Source organism: Silene latifolia, chromosome 8 (genome assembly GCF_048544455.1).
Source record: "Silene latifolia isolate original U9 population chromosome 8, ASM4854445v1, whole genome shotgun sequence".
Taxonomy (NCBI): Eukaryota; Viridiplantae; Streptophyta; class Magnoliopsida; order Caryophyllales; family Caryophyllaceae; genus Silene; species Silene latifolia.
This window is the reverse complement of record NC_133533.1, coordinates 52813465-52836696: the sequence shown is the minus strand read 5'-3', so window position 1 is coordinate 52836696 and position 23232 is coordinate 52813465. Positions and strand designations below refer to the sequence as shown.

Sequence of the window (23232 nt, the reverse complement as noted above, 5' to 3'; positions counted from 1 at the left end):
TCCAAAATTGACTACAATAACATATTATTACATGTACAGAGACCAGTAAAAGAGAGAGAGACTATTTATGAGTATATTGTAAACAAGTGAACACCAATAAGTTACATTATAGATACTCGTATTTGACTATTTGTCGATATTAAAATTTATAAGACTTTCGAGAAACACAATTAGTAGACTATACATCTGGTTGTATAGGTTTCAAGCTTTATAATAAAGGATTTTAGCTTATATGTACATTTTACGAACTTTATTGGAAATAATATGAACGGCTTTATAAAAATATTAAACTCAAAATACTATAATGAAACTCAAAAATAATACATATAAGCTCAATTATAATTTAATTTTGACACCTAACAAATTAAAATGTAACTCAAAAACTTTAAAAGCTCCAAAAGATTGCATATAAGCTCAATAGGATTTGTATTGGATGTACCATGCTTATATACATCTGGATGGATAGTCTTATTTGTGCGACAATTTGATAAACACTCGATGATGATAGGACAATATGTAATATCAAATCAACACTGTTAATTATTGGGATTCGTTTTACCATGTACAATGGGGGAATTGTTTGACGGATTTTAGTTAATTGATTTAGTGAAATTTAATCAATTTAATTAGTTTGTTTTAAAAATGAATTTATTTGTTTTTGATAACTAACTTTTATGATAAATTGATTTTAAAAAATAAATGAATTTATATTATTATTTTTAGAATTCATTTTTTTGGATTTAATTTGAAATTAAGTCATTTGTTAACATTTTATTAAAATTAAAAACATGATTTTTTTTAAGGAAATGATTAATTCATTAATAAATAGTCATCCGACATCTACATGTGACAAATTTGAATGGATACAACTCAACTAGAACCAAATAAAATAAAATCTTGTTCAAATAAAGATCTGTAAACTTGAATTGCTCCAAAGCACGTTCTCTATCATATCGCTACAAACAGCTTTTCACAAGAGGATCATAGGATCTTGAGCCTTGATGAGAGACGATTTCATCTGACCAAATTGAGTGCAACCAACAACTTGACAACATATGTAATACCATATAACGATTTATTACGAAACTGATCTTCCGCATCTTTACCATATGAGGAACGAATAAAGCGCTCTTATCTATATTTCCAATAGAACTAAAACCTAGAAAAACAAGGTCTGGAAAAACTCCGAAAATAGAGACAGACAAACGGATCTCACCAAAAGGGAGACTTTTATTGATTAATTCGTAAAGATTCATACTAAAAATTGATAAATAAAGCTTTTTGGGAGGCTTACCATCGATCAATAGTCGATGGAAGCCCTAAATTTGATTGATGAAGGCTAGGGTTTTTTTAGAGAGAAGAGGGTTTTTTTAGAGAGAGACTTCTTAATATTGTATATGTAACATTACCTTTTTAAATAGTTTCTGAAACTTTATTTTCTTAATTTATTAAGTGTGGTCGATTTGAAAAAATCGACTTTCAAAGTTTTAGATTGTTTTATAAGACGTCCCTGTTCTTTTGGACTTAATTTCAGTTAAGTTCAGATCTATTAAGTTCAGTTCAGTTCAGCTCCATTCAGGTCAGTTCAGTTCAGTTCAGATCAATATTAATATTATTATTCTTATTTTATATTCTTATTGTTATCATTATTATTATTATATTAATTTATTTACTATTGTTATTATTTTATTATAATTTATTTTTAATATTTATTATATTACTATTTATATTTATTATATTTATGTATTATTATATTATTATGATTAATGGCAATATTAAGGTATTAATATTTATTATTATTATAATTATTAATATTATTATTATTATATTGTTATATTATATTTATTATTTTATTAATATATTCATTTTTATTAATATTATTAATAACATATTTATTATTATTATATTACATCTATTATTATTATTATTATTTATATTAATTATTATTATTTATAATATTTATATTATACTTATCATATTTGTTTTTAGTTATTATTATTAATATATTATAATATTATTAATAATATTTTTTATATTAATAATATATTATTATTATATTTATTATTATATTACTATTTTATTTTTTATATTACTAATTAGATTATTATTATATTATAATGATATTTTATTAATAATAATAATAATGAATAATATGATTATAACATTTATTATTATTATTGGTATTATTATTATTATTATTATTATTATTATTATTATAAAAGGATGCGCACAACTTTTATTTTCCTTATTAGATTATTATTATTATTATTATTATTATTATTATTATTATTATTATTATCTTTTTATTTTTATTTCAGTTCAGTTCAGTTCAGCTCTATTAAGTTCAGTTCAGTTCACTTCAGTTCAGCTCCATTAAGTTAAGTTCAGTTCAGTTCAGACAATTTCAGTCCAAAAGAACAGGGCCGTAAGATTTAATTTGAACTTTAAAACTCAATTTTTGCAACCGTCTTATATAGGATTTGCGAGCTTGTTTTCTACTCGATTTGGGCTTGGTTTTCGACGTGACTTCGACCCATCTTCTACCCCTCAAAGTCACATGTTCGATCCCCCATACAAGCACCCATTCACCCCCTTTTCGTAGCCAAAACCTGCGTACCAACTAGAGGTGATCATGGGCCGGGCCAGTGCGGGCTTGGGCCGGGCCTTTCTAACAAAAACGGCCCATTTGTGTGGGCCGGGCCGGGCCAAATGTGTGGGCTTATTTGGCAAGCCCAAACCCGGCCCTTATAAGCTAATTTGGGCTTTTAGGCCTAAATGGGCTTTTCGGGCCCTGAAATTTATGACTTGCATTAGAAAATAATTAGCATAATACCTTCAATTACTACTTTAAAAACATACGTAGTTTATAAAATTGTACAAAATATGATGAAATGGTTATGAATTGCTCTCCAAAATAAAATAAAGACAAACACCCCCACTTTAGAATGCTTAATCATGCATTCGTGATATGATTTATGTTATATACACATTGTTTTATAAATCTAAAAAAATATACTTGAGTTTTTAGAAAGTTGTTTATAACTTAAACACTATTTTAATAGGTTTTATAAAAAAAAAATATTCAATTATTAATAAATATGGGGCGGGTCGGGCCAAAATTTGGGCCGAATGCTTGGCCCAAACCCGCCCCAAAAATATGTTGGGCCTTTTTGGGCCAGCCCATGGGCTTTTTTGGGCCAAAACAAAAGGCCCAAGCCCTTCTAAAAAGCGGGCCGGGTAGGGCCAATGGGCTTGGGCCATTTGATCAGCTCTAGTACCAACCAGCCTCCTTCACAACCCGCTGCCCCTGTTTCAACACTGGAATCGAACACCAAAACAGCCCCGTATTTGACTCCAACTCAACCCAATGTCCTCACCACACCTACCCAATATCCATAACCTTAACCACACCCATGATCCACGTCCCAAACCGACCAAAAACCCATACCCGACACCCTGTTTCGCGCGCTGAAAACAGACCACCAACCCGTACCAAAATTACTTCCAAGCCCGTGTTATCTTGACCCGAGTTGCGGTTTACTTATCGTCGTCTTACCTATATAAGCTTAGAGGTCAAAACTACATGCCTTTTGTTTGATTGCTTCTGTATGCACTTTAACTGTTCGATGGTTTGCGTCAATGAATTAATTATCACACTGCTTTTAAATCGCTACCTAATTCGATTATTGTTGATATCTTACCTTCTGTTATTTGGGAAAATGCATTTCAGTCTTAGAGAAGGATCCCCACGATAAAGTTTCCGACTTTTTATTTGTAAATACAGGACCTTAGAAAGATAGATAGGGAGTATGCGTGTTTTTTAATACAGGGCCTTAAAAAAATAGATAGGGTGTCTAATTCCGTTTCTGCTGCGTGATTTTTAATAATGCTGCTAATACAGAACCTTGGAAAGATAGATAGGGAGTATGTTGGAGACATGAAAATATTTGGATCTATTTATCTGTAATTTAAATTCTTTTTAAGAATGCTGATGTAGTTATGTGCGCTATCCCGAAAATGGTAAAATATACGGAGTACTTGTATTCGCTCTAAATATGAATAGTTAGTCTATCTTTCTATTCAGAATTAATAGATCTTGTCATATATTGTCTACAAATATGCATGAAATAGGGGTGGGAAAAAAATGGAGACTGAGGAGAAGATTAGTAGTTCTATCTCAACAGATGTGGAGAAAGAGTAGCTGTTATTGCAGGTAACGAGCGTTGAGGAAGGAGGGTTCAGGTTTTCTGAGTTCTACATCCTCGATTTTCGGACCGGTCAAGTGTCAGATTGCCCTTTTCTTTTATTTGCCAATTATGGCTCTAGGTTCAGTCATCAACATTTTTGGCAGTCCGAAATTGGATACGATCGGATGCAACGCTAAACCACCCAATTCTAACGCTAAACCACCCAATTCTATAACTAACCACGAAAAGGGTATCACAAGGGAATGTCTTTTCTAGACTTGAGTGGAAGTGATTGTGAAGGGGGGTGGAAGGAAGTCCCTTATGTGAGCAAAGATCTCTGCATTATACATTCTGTCGTTGCTGTTGCTGGTAACTTATCTCTCTTTCATAGCACTCACTACCACCAAGTCTAAGTCTGCAAAGTTTTTGATCACATCTCTAAGTGGGAGAAATTGCTTCCACCACCTCAGGTACGGTTTTTCGGCCGACCATGAGAATAACCGGATCCTGGTAAGATTCCTTAGCATCAAATCCGTGTTTGCCTACTACCCGTCCGACAAGCGTTGGGAACTTGTTCTTCATTCTTCCCCATATTGGTCACGCCGCATCACAACCACCACTCAACATCCCAGAATCCAACTTTCGGTATTTAAAATCACCGTTGTAATTAGTTGACTAAATTGATGTACGAAGTATGTGATTTGCAAACATTCATATATAAGAGGTATTCTATGAACGAAACCAAGGTAGCAGCTGCTATTCTTGATAAAAAAAAGAGTGCAATTCAATTATACAATGCAAGATAAAAGAAACCCATAAAGCAAATACAAAAAACGTACGTACAAAAATATTTTAAAAAATCCGTTACACAAAGACATCCTCCAAAATCTAAGGAACAAACTATTCCAGCAATCCGTGGAAGGAGTTCCGCAGTAGCCACTGAGCCATATACCGGTAAGCCCGTTGCGTCATATGGATGCCATCCCAACTAACTCGTCGGTGAGGGTCCGAGCAAACACGAGTTCCTACACTCCCACACATGTTTCTCAGATTAAAATTATAGACGTTAATATTAGATCCACAACACGCGGTTTGACGTCGGGCTAAGTCAAAACCAAAGTGACCAGCATTCTCGAGAAGCCAACTCAATGCCGAGTAGTAGTCACCATTAACGATACGCACATCAGGGTGTTGTTCGCGAAGATCTCTGATAGCATGTTGTAGTTGATCGTTTTGGAACCTGGCAAAGGAGTTCAAGTCTTTGAGGCAGTGCATTCTGTCATATTTAGTAACATCTGCGGTTTGGAAGGTGGCTAAATAAACTGGTAAACAACCAATTGGGAAATTGCCGGGGATGAAAATCCGCTTTGCACCAAGATTGATGAGTTCTCTAGCAGCATCTGTGACGGCCGCGACCACCCTTGGGACCATTGGGTAGACATCAGACATTGGTTTGTTTTGCAGCAAGGCATGATTGAAGTCATTGCCACCGGTCTCGATTAATATAAGCGAGTTACTGACCTTTTCTCGGCATTCAGCTAAATTCAAGCAGGTATCACGAAGATGGGACCTAAACCAGCCGAGCTGTACAGACAGGGAACTTTTGGTGCCGGGGGATTGAACACCCATGGTTAGAAGGGTTTGAGCGTCTAAAGCTGTGGACCCTGCGACAGCAAAGTTGGCGCCATAGCTAAAATTCCCGCCTCTGGCAAGGTAAGGTGTTAGGAGAGGCATGTTAAAGGAGAGGGCAAAGTCGTCAACCATGAGGAGGCCATCTGAGCAACGGCCTGTAGGACGCCGAATGGACTCCCCGTAAGGGTACCTGGCACAGGCTCCCCCACGAATGGGGTTCTCGATCACAAGGTTGCCGGTGTCACTAATGGAATCCCCAAACTGATACATGTACTTAAAAGGTGGATTTTCTTGCGGAGCTGAGTGAGCTATATGAGGTAGAGAAAGACATAAGAGGAACAGGGAAAGAAACAAGAAACCGGACTTCATCATTGCAAGTTATTATCGAGAAGATTTTCTGATGGGAAGAGATTATGATTAGTAGCAATGGCAAGTTATATGATTGAGAAGATTTTCTGATGGGAAGATTATGAATAATAGCAATGGCTTCAATGTCTATTTATACTGAGGGGGTGTTTGGTTCGCGCGTGGGTATGGGTTTGGAATCAGGAATCATACCCGGGTGGTATGGGTTTGGAACTTGATTCCTCATACCATGTGTTTGTTTCAATTTCGGGTGGAATGAGATCGAACTTCACCAAAGTTAAAAAAATCTAAAATACAACATTGAAAATAATTATTTTTGATACCAAAAAATCACGAAAATAAAGAGTTAATCAAATAAATGTAAAAAAAATTCATTTAAAATGTTCCATTTAAATTTTTTTCATGTTTTTTGGTTTTATTACTTGATACCCATGGGTATCAATCTCATACTCACCTCTCCCCTTGGGTATGAGAAACCCATACCTCATGGGTTTGAGGTATGGGTATGAAACCCCTATTTTTGCCAAACAAACACTTGGTATGGGTTTGGCTCATTCCAAACCCATACCTCATACCTTTATGAGTTGAACCAAACACCCCCTGAAAGGGTTTGCATGTTAATTAATTCTATTATGACTCGGATTACGAGTTGAACTAGGGAAGAACGTATTACTTAACCTACACGTACTACTAAATCATAATCCTAGTCGGGATAGGTTTCTGTCGAAAAATTTAGTGGTAGACAGTTTTAGGGTAACTCCAACCTTGTTAGATTTTGTTGTCATATATTAGCCAGTATGAGAACTATCTTCGTTTTATTGACTTAAAAGTACGCCCCATGAAAAATATGCTCAAACAAGAGATAAAACAGAAGAGATATTTAAGTTGAGTTCACCTAAAGAGAGAAATAGAGCGGGTTTGTGCATAAATAGTCTCACACAGTATCGGAGTTTCCATTCTTAGTAATGCTTAAATGGTATGGCCGAACCCACCATGTGCCATGGCCCTCTCCAACACCCCCTTCCTCAATCCTCCTCCCAAGTCCATCATAAATTTATAATACAAAATTTGCAAAATCAAGACACGCTAGCAGGGGAAGAGGTTAAAAAAGTGGTGGCCAACGTGTTTCTAACTGGAGTACTGCTAACCGGAGTATCCAACAAGGTGCCTAGTGGAAGAGGGAACTGGTGAAGTTGGTAAGATAGGTTGTCTCGGTGAAGCGATGGGGATGATACTGTGTTCTTTTTTCTTTCCCCCATTTTTCTTGCCTTCTATGGTTAATATGGATATACAAAATGTGTCTTTCATATAAAAAAACAAAGATCAAGATCATTTATTACAAGAAATTAGTTACATACGGAGTAAATTTGTAGAATTATACAGAATTTACAACTAACCTGGATCGCTAAACCTTTAGTACACGTATGTAGTCTTCTATTATAGACATGGCAGAAGACCGATAGCCAGAGCCGAAAAGGTTATAGTGATTCAGGTAGTGGTACAGTAAATAAAGATCTCTTCTTTTCTCAAAACCTGGTTGTTTAGGCATCACCTGCAAAAGCAGAGACGTCAAGGATACATAAAGAGCATTTTGTGATTTGGTGTAGACTCGGCAAAAAGTGTCGAGACAACTATTTTGTAAGAAAATAAGTTTATGTTTTCGGCCTAAAATTTGAGCGCCGTGTCATGAAGGAGTGTCTTCTTGATGTGCGGCACGCAACCAAGATGAAGTAACATAGGTTTGGACTTTGGAGAATTAGAGTGAACATAGTCATACAAACGGCAAACATGACTCTGAAAGACTCGTAACTTTACCAACCAGAATTTTTTGTAGTTAAAATTACGTCCAAACTCAAGCTCTTGCTATAATCAATTGACTATTACGTTGATTCGTTGAAGGATGAAGGAGACAATTTATATGGAGTACCTCAAAATAAGAATTGTAAAATGAAGGTCCAAAACCAGCACACCACGACATTCCGAATTCTGCTTCATTGTGTCCATCTGCAGGACGAAAATATTCAATAGTTAGTGCCTTAAAAATCCTGTCATCTATTCCTGTTTGACCGTAAAGGGCCTTCAAATGGTCCAACAAACTCCAAAGCCACCAACAGCTAGAGCAAGTATCAAGCAGGCCCAAGGCCGGTGCCTCGTCCGATCAGGTCCATCTTAAAGAAGGCACTAGTCACACTGGTTATATACAAACACCAATCGCCCTAGAAAGGTTTATAACATCCATAGCAATTAACAAGTCCGTGATTTTTTTGAGGCCAACAACGCATTATTACCCTCCCAGTGGCCAGTACCAAAGGGTGACGCAAGCTCATTTTTTTTGTTAATTAATGGGTGTACTCAAGTAAGATCAGGATAAGCCAAACAACTATCATTGATGTCATGTAATACCTCGAATAAAAAGGATGTGGAAACAAACTGAACTTACAATAGCATGCTGGATCAAGAATAACAGGCTCCCCATTCTTATCATAGGTTATATTTCCACTCCATAAGTCTCCATGTAGCAAACACGGCTCTATCACAACATCCTCAAATAGTGGTGTCAAGTTCTTTGCCAGCCTTTGTCCTGTCAAAATTTATGCATCAACGCCAATCCTTTGCATAAGAAGCGTAGCTAAAAAGTTAGGGAAAATGAGCACCTTTTTCATAAATAGATGAATCCCCATATCGATCTCGTGCCAATTTAAGTTGATAACCCAGCCTGTGCTCAGCGTAAAACGAAATCCAATCTGAGGTCCATGTATTGATCTGTGGAGTACTGTCGAACAATTGTAGCAGAGGGTAACATCAGTTAGAGACAAGATGTAGACATTCAATTATGATTACATTCCATTAACGACACCACTCCTGAGACCAAATTACCTCAGGAAAGCGCGTACGTAATCAATATCACAAATCTCAGAAGCTTTCAAGTTAACAATTAATCAGCTTTGTCATTTGTTAATTTTAAGTCAAGCAAAAGTTAGATGGACAACTCAAATCCAAACCTATTGGCACAAACTGGTTACTACTTTACATGCGATGAAACTCCATTATCGTGATTTTAGGAAAAATCCACCGTAGGTCCAACTTTTGATTCACTCGTGGGATTTGGGCGGAGATATTATAGGCCCAAAAACGATGGGATAGCTCAAAAGAATGTACCTTCCTATTGTATTTTCCACATTAAAACCAAAGCCTTTGTCAGATTTTCCAGCTTTATGCATTTCAGCCAGCTTCCTCCCTAAAGCAGACTAAGAATAAATGAACTATTCAGGACGAATACACCACGTTACGTCAAGTTTTTTTTCCTGAACTGAGTTCCGGCAAAGCCTGCCTCACCTGACCACTTTTAGATGACCCAAATTCTACAAACTCCATTATGATGTAAGAGCCACCTCGGGGAAGAGATCCGACCTGCAGTCCTTAGAGCAAACACAATCAAGGATTAAGCTACTTCATAAGTATTGGTTGTGTACTTAGTATTGCCTAAATACCCAAATACCTTGTATGGCCTTGGGACTCGAATCGTATTGGTTTCATACATAAGTTGTAATCCTAGAGCCTCTGCTTCAAACATCCCTGGACCAACGCTCCTGTTCCAATGTGGAGCAAGAACATAAGCTCACAACCCACAAAATCTGACAACTTTACATTAAGCCCACAAAACCCGACATTAGCAACCAATCTAACATTCTTTGTCAACTCGCAGCACAAACAGCCACGCCTTTGGCTTTACTATGAAATGGGAAGCGGGTTAACTAACTACTATGAAGCACGATAACAGATGATTTAACGCGCCTCCTTAAAATCAAACGGTAGAACCATTATGCATTTTGCCCAACTTTCATGCTTAAAAATTTTTGGAAAAAAAACAACTATTTTTGGCATCCAATGTTTTAAATCCAAACCCAGAAACAACATTTTTCTGGGACCGTCACTTGCTCAAGTACCTGTTAGTTTTAACAAAGAAAGGACCAGCATCAGTATCATAACGAGTGGCGAGATTAATGCAACCACCACCAACAGGACTTGTTCTAGAAATCTGAGTTGCTTTTCCTTGTGTTAGAATCCATTCAAGAACTGGGTCTTCACTCATTGCCACAACTGCCCAACAACCCAATACAAATACCCTTTGTTAAAATCCAATTACTAAACTAATTTCAAATGGAAAATTGGAATCCATAACCTAAATTCAGCAAACAATCAACACTTTACATTCATAATTAAACAAACAAGCATCTTATTAACCATAAATCATCATCGGAGAGTTAGCAATATGTTAATTATTAAGATAAACAAATGGCATATTAGTGGCAGAACAATGAAAAATAGAAACTTTAGTTAAATGTTTTGAATAATTTTCTTTCGGTTTACCCTATTGCATTACTATAAATCATAGTTCGGCCACTGTCACTGGCGAAAAATTGACAAATAAATGAACAAGAATAAGTAAAAAGGAGAGTTTGAAGAAAACATACTATTAAATGAGGTGGGTTTAGTAAAGAAGAGACGAGAAGCAGAAGAAGGGGTGAAAGTAGGACGGCATTTACATGAAGAGAGTGAAACAATGGTGAATGGAGGAGACAATGCCACCATTTTTATTCCCTCTTCCAAGTTCTACCCAACCATCCACACTTCACTTTTCCCTGTGATGATATTGGCACACTTGGATCACCTCTTTAATCTCCACACACTAGTATTTGTTAGTCTCTTATAAAGCCGTTTTATACAATCGTGAAAAATAAAGGATCATTATCAAAAAATTTGATCCATCTTAACGGGACATATTTTACTAGTACACAGTTTATAGTTTTCAATAAGTCTTGCTTGCGACGGGTCGGATCTTGCGACGGGTATTTTGTGAGTAGAAATGGGTAGAGGGGACAAGGTGGGCACCCACCCCATGTGCTCTTGTCTCTTGCTTTATGGGTTTTGTGTGAGATAATATGGTACCCGTCTCTTATTTGCGACGGATACCTCCGTCGCAAATAAGAATTTGCGTATAGTTTTATACTCTTTTTTTGATAAAATGTTTACATATGTAGATATGTTTTATATATAAAGATGAAGTTACAATTAGAAAAAAAATTGTTTTTAATCTTCTATATATAAATGTTAAGTTATTTAGAGGATTGTGAATTTGTGATTGGCTGACAGAAATTAAGGAAAAAATTAGTTTTGTGACCCGTGAAATTCACGGGTTGTTCTGTTTCTAATGTAATACTTTAGTGATTTAATACAATAACATACTACGATCAATTCAATTTACGGTTTTCATGTTTTAAGGGTTGTATAAATTCAATTAGTCTTTTATACAACAGTTTATCACAAATTAAAATTTCATACATTAGATATACAAGATACCCCTATCAAAACTAAAGTAACTCAATGCAAGTTAAAATGAATTAATAATATAAGTATTCATATAATCAAATTAAACAAAACTATGTTATCAAACAAAGATCCCCAAAGATAGAGCACCCTCACAAATTAGATATCAAAATTTCATCAACAATTCTGAAAATAACATAAAACACACAATTAGAAATGTTATGACAAAACTAACATTTCATACCCCCATAAAATTAAAGCTAATACAATAATAAATTGCGGAACTAAAAATTTTAAAGCAGCAACAAATTGAACAACAATTGGATCATTATTGTCGAATACTTCACCTATTAAACAATATTATACAAAAAAAATGCTATGTCATCCCCTCAAATTTTCCACCTTTTAGCCATATATTCAATAGGTCTCATGAGAGACCGTCTCCCACTAATTTAGTGGGAGACATAATAGGGAAAAAAAAATTCAGTGGGTCCCTCACCCCATCATGTGAGAGGTCTCTCAATAACGTTATTGAGAGACCGTCTCTCCGGAATTTTTGTGATATTTCAAAATATATATAATAAATGCTCAAAAAATTATTAATCATTCACGATTCCACGTTGATGTCACCAATCTTTAGTTAGTATGTAAAATATAGTTGTTTAAGCAATTTTAGTATTTCAGTTCTCCTTATAATCTTCTTTCTTCAATAAATCATACCTAATAAAAAAAAGTAACACAATAATAGTGGAATTTATTTTATGCAATATTATCGCTATTAACTTAATTTCACCTTAAGTAATGAAAAAAAAAGGAATGATAATCAAATCGTAGAGATGTAAGTATATTTACCTTGGAAGAGCTTAACACATAAATAATATTGATAACACCTAAATGAGAACAAAACAAACGCATACGCGAAATTGAAAATGTGATGAACACTTCATAACCCAATGAAACTTCCAATAAAAAAAATAATAAATTAGTTAATAATATCGGTGACACATACCATTCTACTAACGATAGAGATAAGAAATTTTTTGCTTACAAATTTTGCCTTCCGTAAAAAATATATAAATAATTGAGGATGCGTTTTATGGCTATTAAATATTATTTTTTCATTAATATGAAATTTAATATAGGTATAAATAAAGATCAAGTTCATGACTTTTGAGCATCCATTTTTCATTATTATGAAGTTTAATATAAACATAAATATGGGAAAATGAGAAATGGTATGTAAAAGGTTTGCATTATTATTATTATTATTATTATTATTATTATTATTATTATTATTATTATTATTGTTATTATTGTTATTATTGTTATTATTATTATTATTATTATTATTATTATTTTTTTTTTTTTTTTTGCAGCAACTACTGCAAGGATCAATATATTAGATGAATAAAAAACAATACATGACCCTGGGCCAGTTTCTACAAGGGGAACCAAACATGGTTTCCCTAGACAAACCAAAAGATTAGACCAAACACAAAATAACCAGCAGGCTAAGCCCACATGTGACTATAGACAACAAATCTAATATGGTGTCCAAGAAGCTCAGGAGAACGTTGAAGACCTACAAATATCCTCCTATTTCTTTCCTGCCACAAGTAGAATATAGCGGCAAGCAGAGCACAGTTGCTTTGACGCTGTGTATCCAAAGAATGATGCTGAGACAACCAGGCAAAAGCATCCATAAGAGTAAGAGGGATGAATTAAGTAGGGAGCCAACTCAGAAGGGACTTCCAAACAGCTTGAGAATAAGAGCAAGCAAAGAAAATATGGGAGACATTTTCTAAGGCCTGTTCACATAGAGAACAACGGCTAATCAAATAGAGACCCCTGTTAACCAACCTTTCAACAGTGGGAAGGCAGTCTTGGATGGCAAGGAGACTTATGAACCTGTGCTTTGGAACAGCTACAGCAGAATGGAGGAGTTTCCAGCAGCTAAGAGGAGCTCCTCTGTCCCTAATCAGATCATAATATGCAGAGCATTGAAACTTTTGACCATGAGTGCAGGTTTGCAAATAGTTAAGAGCCTGTGAAGGAGACCCAGCAGCATTAAGGAGATGATTTCTAGCAGCCAACACATTATGCCAGTACCAAGAGAAACTAGGACTAGCCTTTGCTTGCCAAATATCAGAAGCTTTCAAAATATAATGCTGAGTCCATCTAGCCCATAAGCTGCGAGGCCTATAAACTAGCTTCCAGATCCAGGAAACCATTTGAGACATATTCCAAGAACTAATGTCCATAATGCCCATGCCTCCTTCTTGCTTTGGCATGCACAAGGATTTCCAACTCTTGAAAACATGCCTTCTCTGGCCAGTGTCAATCCCCCAAAGAAAATCCTTACATAACTTGTTGATGCTTTTAATAACTCCTTTTGGAAGAAGAATACTAGCACCCCAGAAATTTTGCAGGCCAAAGATAACTGAGGTGATCAACTGGGTCTTACTAAAGCATAGCTAAGAGACTGATTTGCCCAGTGAAGAATTTTTGCTCGAATCTTTTCCAACAAAGGACAATGCATAGAGTTTGTCAATCTAGATGTGTGCAAAGGAAGGCCCAAGTATCTAAAAGGAAACTCTCCCTCAGAGAATCTTGTTGTAGTAAGGATGAGTGCTTTAAATCTGAGCCACCCCCCCCAAAATAGAGACAAGTTTTCATAGGGTTGGCTTGAAGACCCGAGTATCCAAGAAAAAGATTGAGACAGGTTGGAAAAACGGCTAGAACAGAAGGAGGTCCCCCTAGTGAAGACCACAGGTCATCAAAGCAAAAACCAAATGAGTAAGATTGAGCTTGACACATTTTGGGTGAAAGGAGAATCCAGGGTGGTGTGGGAGTTTTTTTCAAGAACTGGAAAGAATTTCCATACATATAACAAAGAGGTAGGGGGAAAAAGGGTCTCCCGCCTCAGCCCCCCCTTTTCCAGAGAAATACCCCTCGGTGGAGCCATTAATGCTGATAGAGTAAGTAGGGGAAGACACACAAGCCATTAACCACAGGACAAACTTTGCAGGGAACCCCAAAGAGATAAGACTGTTCTTTAGAAAATCCCAATGTACAGAGTCAAAAGCTTTTTGAATGTCTACTTTTAAGAGACATCTAGGAGTAATGAGAGACCTAGAGTACTTAAAAGATAGCTCATGGGCAAGCATAGAGTTTTCAAATAAATCTCTGTGTTTGACAAAAGTCGCTTGCTGCTCAGGACCAATAATATCTTCCATTACCCCAACAAGCCTATTAGCTAAAACCTTACTAACTACCTTGTAAAAAGTAGTAAAAAGGCTATGGGGACGAAAATCGATAGAATTGGGGATGACCTTCTTAGGGATAAGGACCAGGAGAGTAAAGCGAGCAGACTTTAGGTAAATTTCCATTGACAAAAATTCTGAAACGACTTGAGAAAGTCGGCTCAACAATACTCCAAGCATCAAGAAAGAAACCAGAGGTATAGCCATCCACACCAGGACTCTTATTCCTATCAATAGATTTTAAAGCTTCAAAAATTTCAGCATTAGTAACATGTCCAATCAAAGAAGAAGCAGAGTCAGGGGTGAGCTGATTAGCCTGAAAAAGATCAGCAGAAAGCGGAGTGATGGTTGTACTTGTTCCCAAAAGTTGTTTATTATTATTATTATTATTTTTTTTTTTTTTTTTGCAAGAAGGTATAATCCTTTTATTCATCCTCAAGTTGGGGAAAAAGAAAAGGATAAAATCTTACAAAAGAATAGCCCCTATAGCCTTAAAAAGAAAGGCTATCAAGAATGTAAGGTAGCAATAAAACGAGAAGAACATCGTGGAGAAGACCTATATAGCAAGGACACAGAAATTATAAATTTGGCCTGATTGAGCATCTGTTGCACAGTGTGCTCTTGGGTGCTAAAAATCCTGCAATTACGCTCTTTCCAGATAGTGTAGATAGCACAGGTAAGACAGCTTAAAAACCATGCGTGTTTCCAATGTCGTCTGGACTGCCTGTGCAAACATCAGTCCAACTCCCTGTGATAATGGTTACTCCTGTTGGAGATGCGAGTCCAAACCATGAGCTCCTGCAGGGAAAGAGATTAAGGGTTTGAGAAACAGCCTGCACAGATGGCACATCCCCTCTAATAAAGACCATGAGGTCATCAGCAAAGATTAGGTGAGTGAGCTTCATTTTAGAACACTTTGGATGAAGAGACACTTGAGGATGAGAGTTGAGGCATCTCAGGTATCTAGAAAGAATCTCCATGCTTAGGACAAAAATATAAGGGGAGAGAGGGTCACCTTGCCTGACTCCACTTTTCCCTTGGAAGAAACCATGGACTGAACCATTTAGCTTAATAGAGATCCAGGAGCTAGTAAGGCATCCCATTATCCAACTGATAAATTGAGGAGGGAATTTCAGAGCTGTTAGCATATTCTCTATAAAAGACCACTGGAGAGAATCAAAGGCTTTTCTAATATCCACCTTAATCAAGCACCTAGGAGTGAGATATTTACGGCCATATCCTTTAACTAAAGATTGGGACAACATAATGTTTTCATGAATGCTTCTCCCTTTCACAAAAGCTGCCTGTTCAGGGCCAACTAAAAGAGGGAGGACAGTGCTGAGTCTGGTGGAAATAATTTTTGAGACTGTCTTGTAAAAAGTAGTACAGCAAGAAATTGGGCGAAAATCCATGACAGTAGAGCTAACCTTCTTTTTAGGAATAAGGGCAAGCAAGGTAGAATTTGCTTGCTTACTCATTCTACCAGTAGAGAAGAAGGAATGAACAGCTTTGCAAAAAGTCTCCCCAATAAGAGGCCAACTGTGTTTAAAGAAGGCAGAGGAAAACCCATCTGGCCCAGGACTTTTGTCTGAACCAATAGTAAAAAGAGCAGTTTTAATTTCTTCATTAGTAATAGGAAGAATCAAAATATCAGCCGCTTCTCTAGAAACAGTAGGGCTCAGCTGAATGAAATCAGTATCCAAGGGAGAGACAGGAGAGCTAGCACCAAGAAGACTTTGATAGTAGTCCACAAAGCCAGCAGCAACATTATCCTGGCCAATTTTATCAGTGCCATGTCTATCCTTAATCTGACCTATAATTTGCTGTTGTTTTCTTTCTTGAATTTTTGCATAGAAGAATTTTGAAGAACAGTCATCATGAATGATATTATGAACCTTAGCTTGTTGCTGAGCGATGTTTTTCTCAATATGCTTAAATTTGCAGTAAAGAGACAGGAGCTCTTTTTCTTTGGAAATTAGGTCAGGAGAAAAATTATCAGCTTGCATAGCCATTTGACAGTCTTTCAGTTCTTGCTTCAATCCCTGAACCTTAATAGAGATGCTAGTAAAATGCTCTTTATGCATTAGTCTTAAGCTTTTCCTGACATTTTTCAGCTTAGCAAACAACTTATAAGTGGAAGAGCCAGAAACAGGAACATTCCAAGCTTCATGAACAATGTTATCATAATCGAATGATCAAGCCAATAGATTTAAGAAGCTAAACCTTGATTTTTCGCAAGCGGTCCTCAAAAATAGTGACCACCACCGGAGAGTGATCGAAACACCAGGTTCGGAAAATTAGAAGAAGTAGCAGGAAATGAGTAAGCCACGGACATTAGCCATAGCTCGATCAAGCTTAGTCGGACCTAGATTCAGGATGCTTATTATTACAAGAAAAGTCACATCCTGAACTGTTAAGATCCTCCACCTCACATTGATAGAGACAGGAGTTAAAGTCCATAATATCAGCTAAATCAGGGAGAGTGCCACCAATCTTTTCAGAGATATCCCTAATAACATTGAAATCTCCCAAAATTAACCGTTTATCAACCAGCGGTTTTATATGTAAAAGATGTGTCCAGAGACCATCTCTTTCCCTGGCATCATTACTAGCATAAACAAAAGTGATATGAAAGACCTGGCAAGTAGCATTATGGAAGACCTCACAATGCATAAACTGGGGATGAACTTGAATAGGAGTAACAACCACAGTAGAAACATTCCAAAGCAACAGGATTCTACCATTAGAGCGGGGTTCAAGATTGCAACAAGATCCCAAAGTCAAGTAGGAAGAAATAATCCTACCATAGTTCCTCTGTTTAATTTTTGTTTCCAAAACACCCAAAATATCCAATTTATTAACCCATAGGAAGTCCTTAATTTCCTGCAACTTCAAAGGGTCATTACACCCTCTAATATTCCAAGAAGAGACTTTCATTGACCACCAGTATCAAAAGGATGAGTATCCCCTATGCTCTCAACCAACAAAGTATGGGAGGGCAATCTTCCAGTATCTATAGGAGTCAAACCCATTTTGAGAACCATCTGGGTGTCATCAGAGGCATCCTCCTCCAGACATGGAGTAGTAGAGCTATGACTATGCAAATCAGAACTATTATCCAAAGAATAAGACTTAGTTAGATCCCCTCTCTTCATGGCTATTTGAGGCTGATCAACTTCATCCTTCTTGTTGCATACTGAGTGCATTTCAGCATTCAAAGAAGGAGATTCAGATTCAGAGGTCTGGTGAGAAGAGCCTAGCATCAAGCATTCTGAGCTGTGCACCAGACTGACTGAATCAGAATGCAACTTCTGTGAACCTGAGGTATCACCTAGCAAACAAGGAATAAGGGTGCCAGGAACCGAAACAGATGTGGGTTCCTGAACATACTGAACAAGCTCTTCCGCAGAAGGAAGAATGGGAAGAGGCTCAGGCTCATCCACAGGAGCTAAAGGAGTAAAAGAGTTAGTCACTGAAATAGCTGGAGATGAACTCCCTCTCTTCAAGGCTATTTGAGGGTTCATACTCACCTTCTGAGTACTTCCTGAGTGCATTACAGTATTCAGAGAAGAAGAACTAGTCCCAGAAACCAAGGGGATAGATGGACCCTGGCTCAGGGGAGGAGAAACTTACTTCTGTGAACCTGAGGTATCACCTAGCAAATCAGAAGTGGAAGATTTTCCAGTAGACTTCTTCCTGTGTTTCTTGCAGGAATTGGATTTGTGCCCCATTTTCCACGATCGGAGCAATAGAAAGGGAGCCATTCATATTCTACCCTCTGGGTGGAAGGACCAAATGGGGTGTTCAGAGAAATTTCCACTGGTAGGGAGGAAGAGATATCAACCTCAATCAAAACCCTAGCAAAAGAAAGCTTTGCTTTACAGGTGGTAGGGACATCAGCAAACAAAGGCTTGCCTATCTTGCTAGCCATCTTGCTCAGCACAGTACTAGACCAAAGATAGGGATCCAAATCATGAAACAAGACCCAGACAGGAACCCATGAAACCCTTTCCATCTCAAAGGAGAAGGAGGGAGACCAATGCTTCAGAATTAAGGAAGATGATCCAATTTTCCAAGGACCCTTCTGCAGAACCGTGTTCATTTCAACCTCAGATGAGAATCTGAAACTGAACCATCCTTTTTTGTAGTATTGAACCACTGGTGAAGCTATAGATGCCCAATGTTTAGAGACAAAATCAGAAAACTGGGTAAGAGTAGGCCTAGATTCAATCAAATGACCCATTAAGGTAAATTGCCAAAACTTCAGTTCATCAGCAATGTCATCAAGACCCACATCAATTTCAGAGGCATGTTTACTCTCATAGTGCATGAATAAACTCATTCCAATCGGGTTTTTGGGTTTTGCAATTTCAGACCAAGTGGGTTTAGCCTTAGGTTGCCCTACTGATTCTGGGATAGGAATCTCTGGAGTAGCAGATGAAGTCTCTTGAGCAACAGGGCCCTCCTGTGTAACAGAAAAATTCTCCAACACGGGGGTTTCAGAGACTTCTCCAGAAGCAGTTACAGTCGTCGTGGATATCACAACAGTTTCAGAAACAGGGACATCAATGGCGGTAGGGTTTTCACAATTAGGCGCTGAATTATCCAAATTAGAGGGAACAACAATGGAAGTCGCAGGAGAACTACGCTTAGGATTTGATCGAATAGCATCAACAAGATAATCATTCAAGATCACGGGTTGACGTGGTGAAGAAATCAAATCATCACTAGGCGAGTCCGAAGTAGAAGAATTGGGGGCAAAAGAAGTACCTTGAGCTGCGGAAAGAGATGGAGAATCCATTGGAGGTCTCCCTTTAGGTGGTCGACCTCGACCGCGAGCCATGGAGAAAGCTTCAGGAGCTCGAAAGCGTAAAAATGGCGGGGATTTCCAGAGAATCTGTTTTAGAGAGAGAAAGTTCTTCTCTCTAAACGGTTTTATTATTATTATTATTATTATTATTATTATTATTATTATTATTATTATTATTATTATTATTATTATTATTATTATTGTTATTATTGTTATTATTGTTATTATTATTATAAAGGGATGCGCGCAGCTTTCATTAAAATAAGAATAAAGGTTTACATGAAATTGGTGGGGAGCCGAGAGACAATCTGGGCTCCCACACCCTTAGCAATAGCAAAGCTAAGTCTAGTAAAAATGTAAGCGGCCACCCGAGCCCCAGCATCCTGAGATACCGAGAATTTCTGGATCCGCTTGAGCAAGGCAACAAAGATCCGAACCCAGCTCCCAAGTGAAGAGAAGGAGAAAGGAAGGAAACCATAACCCGCTATCGCGCACAAATCCCCATACTTAGCACACTTTCATTTGAAAGCAAAGATCGGCGACAACCCGGCCCGCACAAAATCTGTCAACCCAGTCTGAGTCAAAGGTGAAGAACCTGTCAGGTCGACGCACACATCACGCCCCCTGTCCCAAGAATAAAGCAATACATGACCCTGGGCCAGTTTCTACAAGGGGAACCAAACATGGTTTCCCTAGACAAACCAAAAGATTAGACCAAACACAAAATAACCAGCAGGCTAAACCCACATGTGACTATAGACAACAAATCTAATATGGTGTCCAAGAAGCTCAGGAGAACGTTGAAGACCTACAAATATCCTCCTATTTCTTTCCTGCCACAAGTAGAATATAGCGGCAAGCAGAGCACAGTTGCTTTGACGCTGTGTATCCAAAGAATGATGCTGAGACAACCAGGCAAAAGCATCCATAAGAGTAAGAGGGATGAATTAAGTAGGGAGCCAACTCAGAAGGGACTTCAAACGACTTGAGAATAAGAGCAAGCAAAGAAAATATGGGAGACATTTTCTAAGGCCTGTTCACATAGAGAACAACGGCTAATCAAATAGAGACCCCTGTTAACCAACCTTTCAACAGTGGGAAGGCAGTCTTGGATGGCAAGGAGACTTATGAACCTGTGCTTTGGAACAGCTACAGCAGAATGGAGGAGTTTCCAGCAGCTAAGAGGAGCTCCTCTGTCCCTAATCAGATCATAATATGCAGAGCATTGAAACTTTTGACCATGAGTGCAGGTTTGCAAATAGTTAAGAGCATGTGAAGGAGACCCAGCAGCATTAAGGAGATGATTTCTAGCAGCCAACACATTATGCCAGTACCAAGAGAAACTAGGACTAGCCTTTGCTTGCCAAATATCAGAAGCTTTCAAAATATAATGCTGAGTCCATCTAGCCCATAAGCTGCGAGGCCTATAAACTAGCTTCCAGATCCAGGAAACCATTTGAGACATATTCCAAGAACTAATGTCCATAATGCCCATGCCTCCTTCTTGCTTTGGCATGCACAAGGATTTCCAACTCTTGAAAACATGCCTTCTCTGGCCAGTGTCAATCCCCCAAAGAAAATCCTTACATAACTTGTTGATGCTTTTAATAACTCCTTTTGGAAGAAGAATACTAGCACCCCAGAAATTTTGCAGGCCAAAGATAACTGAGGTGATCAACTGGGTCTTACCAGCATAGCTAAGAGACTGATTTGCCCAGTGAAGAATTTTTGCTCGAATCTTTTCCAACAAAGGACAATGCATAGAGTTTGTCAATCTAGATGTGTGCAAAGGAAGGCCCAAGTATCTAAAAGGAAACTCTCCCTCAGAGAATCTTGTTGTAGTAAGGATGAGCTGCTTTAAATCCTGAGCCACCCCCCCCAAAATAGAGACAAGTTTTCATAGGGTTGGCTTGAAGACCTGAGTATCCAGCAAAAAGATTGAGACAGTTGGAAACAGCTAGAACAGAAGGGAGGTCCCCCCCTAGTGAAGACCAGCAGGTCATCAGCAAAAACAAAATGAGTAAGATTGAGCTTGACACATTTTGGGTGAAAGGAGAATCCAGGGTGGTGTGGGAGTTTTCTCAGCAATCTGGAAAGAATTTCCATACATATAACAAAGAGGTAGGGGGAAAAAGGGTCTCCCTGCCTCAGCCCCCTTTTTCCAGAGAAATACCCCTCAGTGGAGCCATTAATGCTGATAGAGTAAGTAGGGGAAGACACACAAGCCATTAACCACAGGACAAACTTTGCAGGGAACCCCAAAGAGATAAGACTGTTCTTTAGAAAATCCCAATGTACAGAGTCAAAAGCTTTTTGAATGTCTACTTTTAAGAGACATCTAGGAGTAATGAGAGACCTAGAGTACTTAAAAGATAGCTCATGGGCAAGCATAGAGTTTTCAAATAAATCTCTGTGTTTGACAAAAGCTGCTTGCTCAGGACCAATAATATCTTCCATTACCCCAACAAGCCTATTAGCTAAAACCTTACTAACTACCTTGTAAAAAGTAGTGCAGCAGGCTATGGGACGAAAATCAGTAACAGAATTGGGGACAGCCTTCTTAGGGATAAGGACCAGGAGAGTAGCGAGTAGTGACTTTAGGTAAATTTCCATTGACAAAAATTCTGAACGACTTGAGAAAGTCGGCTCAACAATACTCCAAGCATCAAGAAAGAAACCAGAGGTATAGCCATCCACACCAGGACTCTTATTCCTATCAATAGATTTTAAAGCTTCAAAAATTTCAGCATTAGTAACATGTCCAATCAAAGAAGAAGCAGAGTCAGGGGTGAGCTGATTAGCCTGAAAAAGATCAGCAGAAAGCGGAGTGATGGTTGTACTTGTTCCCAAAAGTTGTTTATTATTATTATTATTATTTTTTTTTTTTTTTTTTTGCAAGAAGGTATAATCCTTTTATTCATCCTCAAGTTGGGGAAAAAGAAAAGGATAAAATCTTACAAAAGAATAGCCCCTATAGCCTTAAAAAGAAAGGCTATCAAGAATGTAAGGTAGCAATAAAACGAGAAGAACATCGTGGAGAAGACCTATATAGCAAGGACACAGAAATTATAAATTTGGCCTGATTGAGCATCTGTTGCACAGTGTGCTCTTGGGTGCTAAAAATCCTGCAATTACGCTCTTTCCAGATAGTGTAGATAGCACAGGTAAGACAGCTTAAAAACCATGCGTGTTTCCAATGTCGTCTGGACTGCCTGTGCAAACATCAGTCCAACTCCCTGTGATAATGGTTACTCCTGTTGGAGATGCGAGTCCAAACCATGAGCTCCTGCCAAAACTGCTGAGAGAATGGGCAAGCAAAGAACAAATGGTCATGAGTTTCACTAGCTTGCTTGCAAAGGACACATCTATTAGGAGTGATAAGTCCCTTTAGGATTAGGTTGTCCACTGTTGCTAGTTTTTGTTGACAAGCCAGAGAAGATATAATGCTATGTCTAGGAACCACCACCCTGTGAAACAGACCCTTGGACCAAGAGACAGTAGGGTGACAAGGCCAAAACCAGGTATAAGCTGCAGCAACATGGAATTTTTCACCAGAGCACCAACTATGGAGTAAAGCTTTTGCAGCAGCAGGAGAACCTGTGGCTGACAACAAGTCATTTTTGACACTAATTATACTCCTGAAGCT

General features: G+C 37.7%; 4 protein-coding genes across 4 annotated transcripts; all 4 read right to left on the bottom strand.

Annotated features, from left to right (window-relative positions):
* Positions 1-5087: 5087 nt before the first annotated feature.
* LOC141595174 (GDSL esterase/lipase At1g28590-like) lies at positions 5088-6089 on the bottom strand. Its single transcript, XM_074415145.1, has one exon. The coding sequence runs from the start codon at positions 6087-6089 to the stop codon at positions 5088-5090; it is 1002 nt and encodes a 333-aa protein (XP_074271246.1).
* A 1385-nt stretch (positions 6090-7474) lies between these two features.
* LOC141596843 (protein-ribulosamine 3-kinase, chloroplastic-like) lies at positions 7475-10958 on the bottom strand. The gene is made up of 9 exons (XM_074417098.1): positions 10661-10958; positions 10133-10286; positions 9685-9775; positions 9522-9596; positions 9345-9433; positions 8840-8958; positions 8626-8766; positions 8113-8189; positions 7475-7737 (listed from the first exon to the last, which is right to left on the bottom strand). The coding sequence occupies exons 1-9, from the start codon at positions 10776-10778 to the stop codon at positions 7591-7593; spliced, it is 1011 nt and encodes a 336-aa protein (XP_074273199.1). The 5' UTR covers positions 10779-10958; the 3' UTR covers positions 7475-7590.
* A 2151-nt stretch (positions 10959-13109) lies between these two features.
* Positions 13110-17713, bottom strand: LOC141595173 (uncharacterized). The gene is made up of 5 exons (XM_074415144.1): positions 17167-17713; positions 15471-16940; positions 14463-15003; positions 13374-13919; positions 13110-13272 (listed from the first exon to the last, which is right to left on the bottom strand). The coding sequence occupies exons 1-5, from the start codon at positions 17711-17713 to the stop codon at positions 13110-13112; spliced, it is 3267 nt and encodes a 1088-aa protein (XP_074271245.1).
* Positions 17714-18431: 718 nt separating this feature from the next.
* LOC141595172 (uncharacterized) lies at positions 18432-19577 on the bottom strand. The gene has a single exon (XM_074415142.1). The coding sequence runs from the start codon at positions 19575-19577 to the stop codon at positions 18432-18434; it is 1146 nt and encodes a 381-aa protein (XP_074271243.1).
* Positions 19578-23232: the final 3655 nt, after the last annotated feature.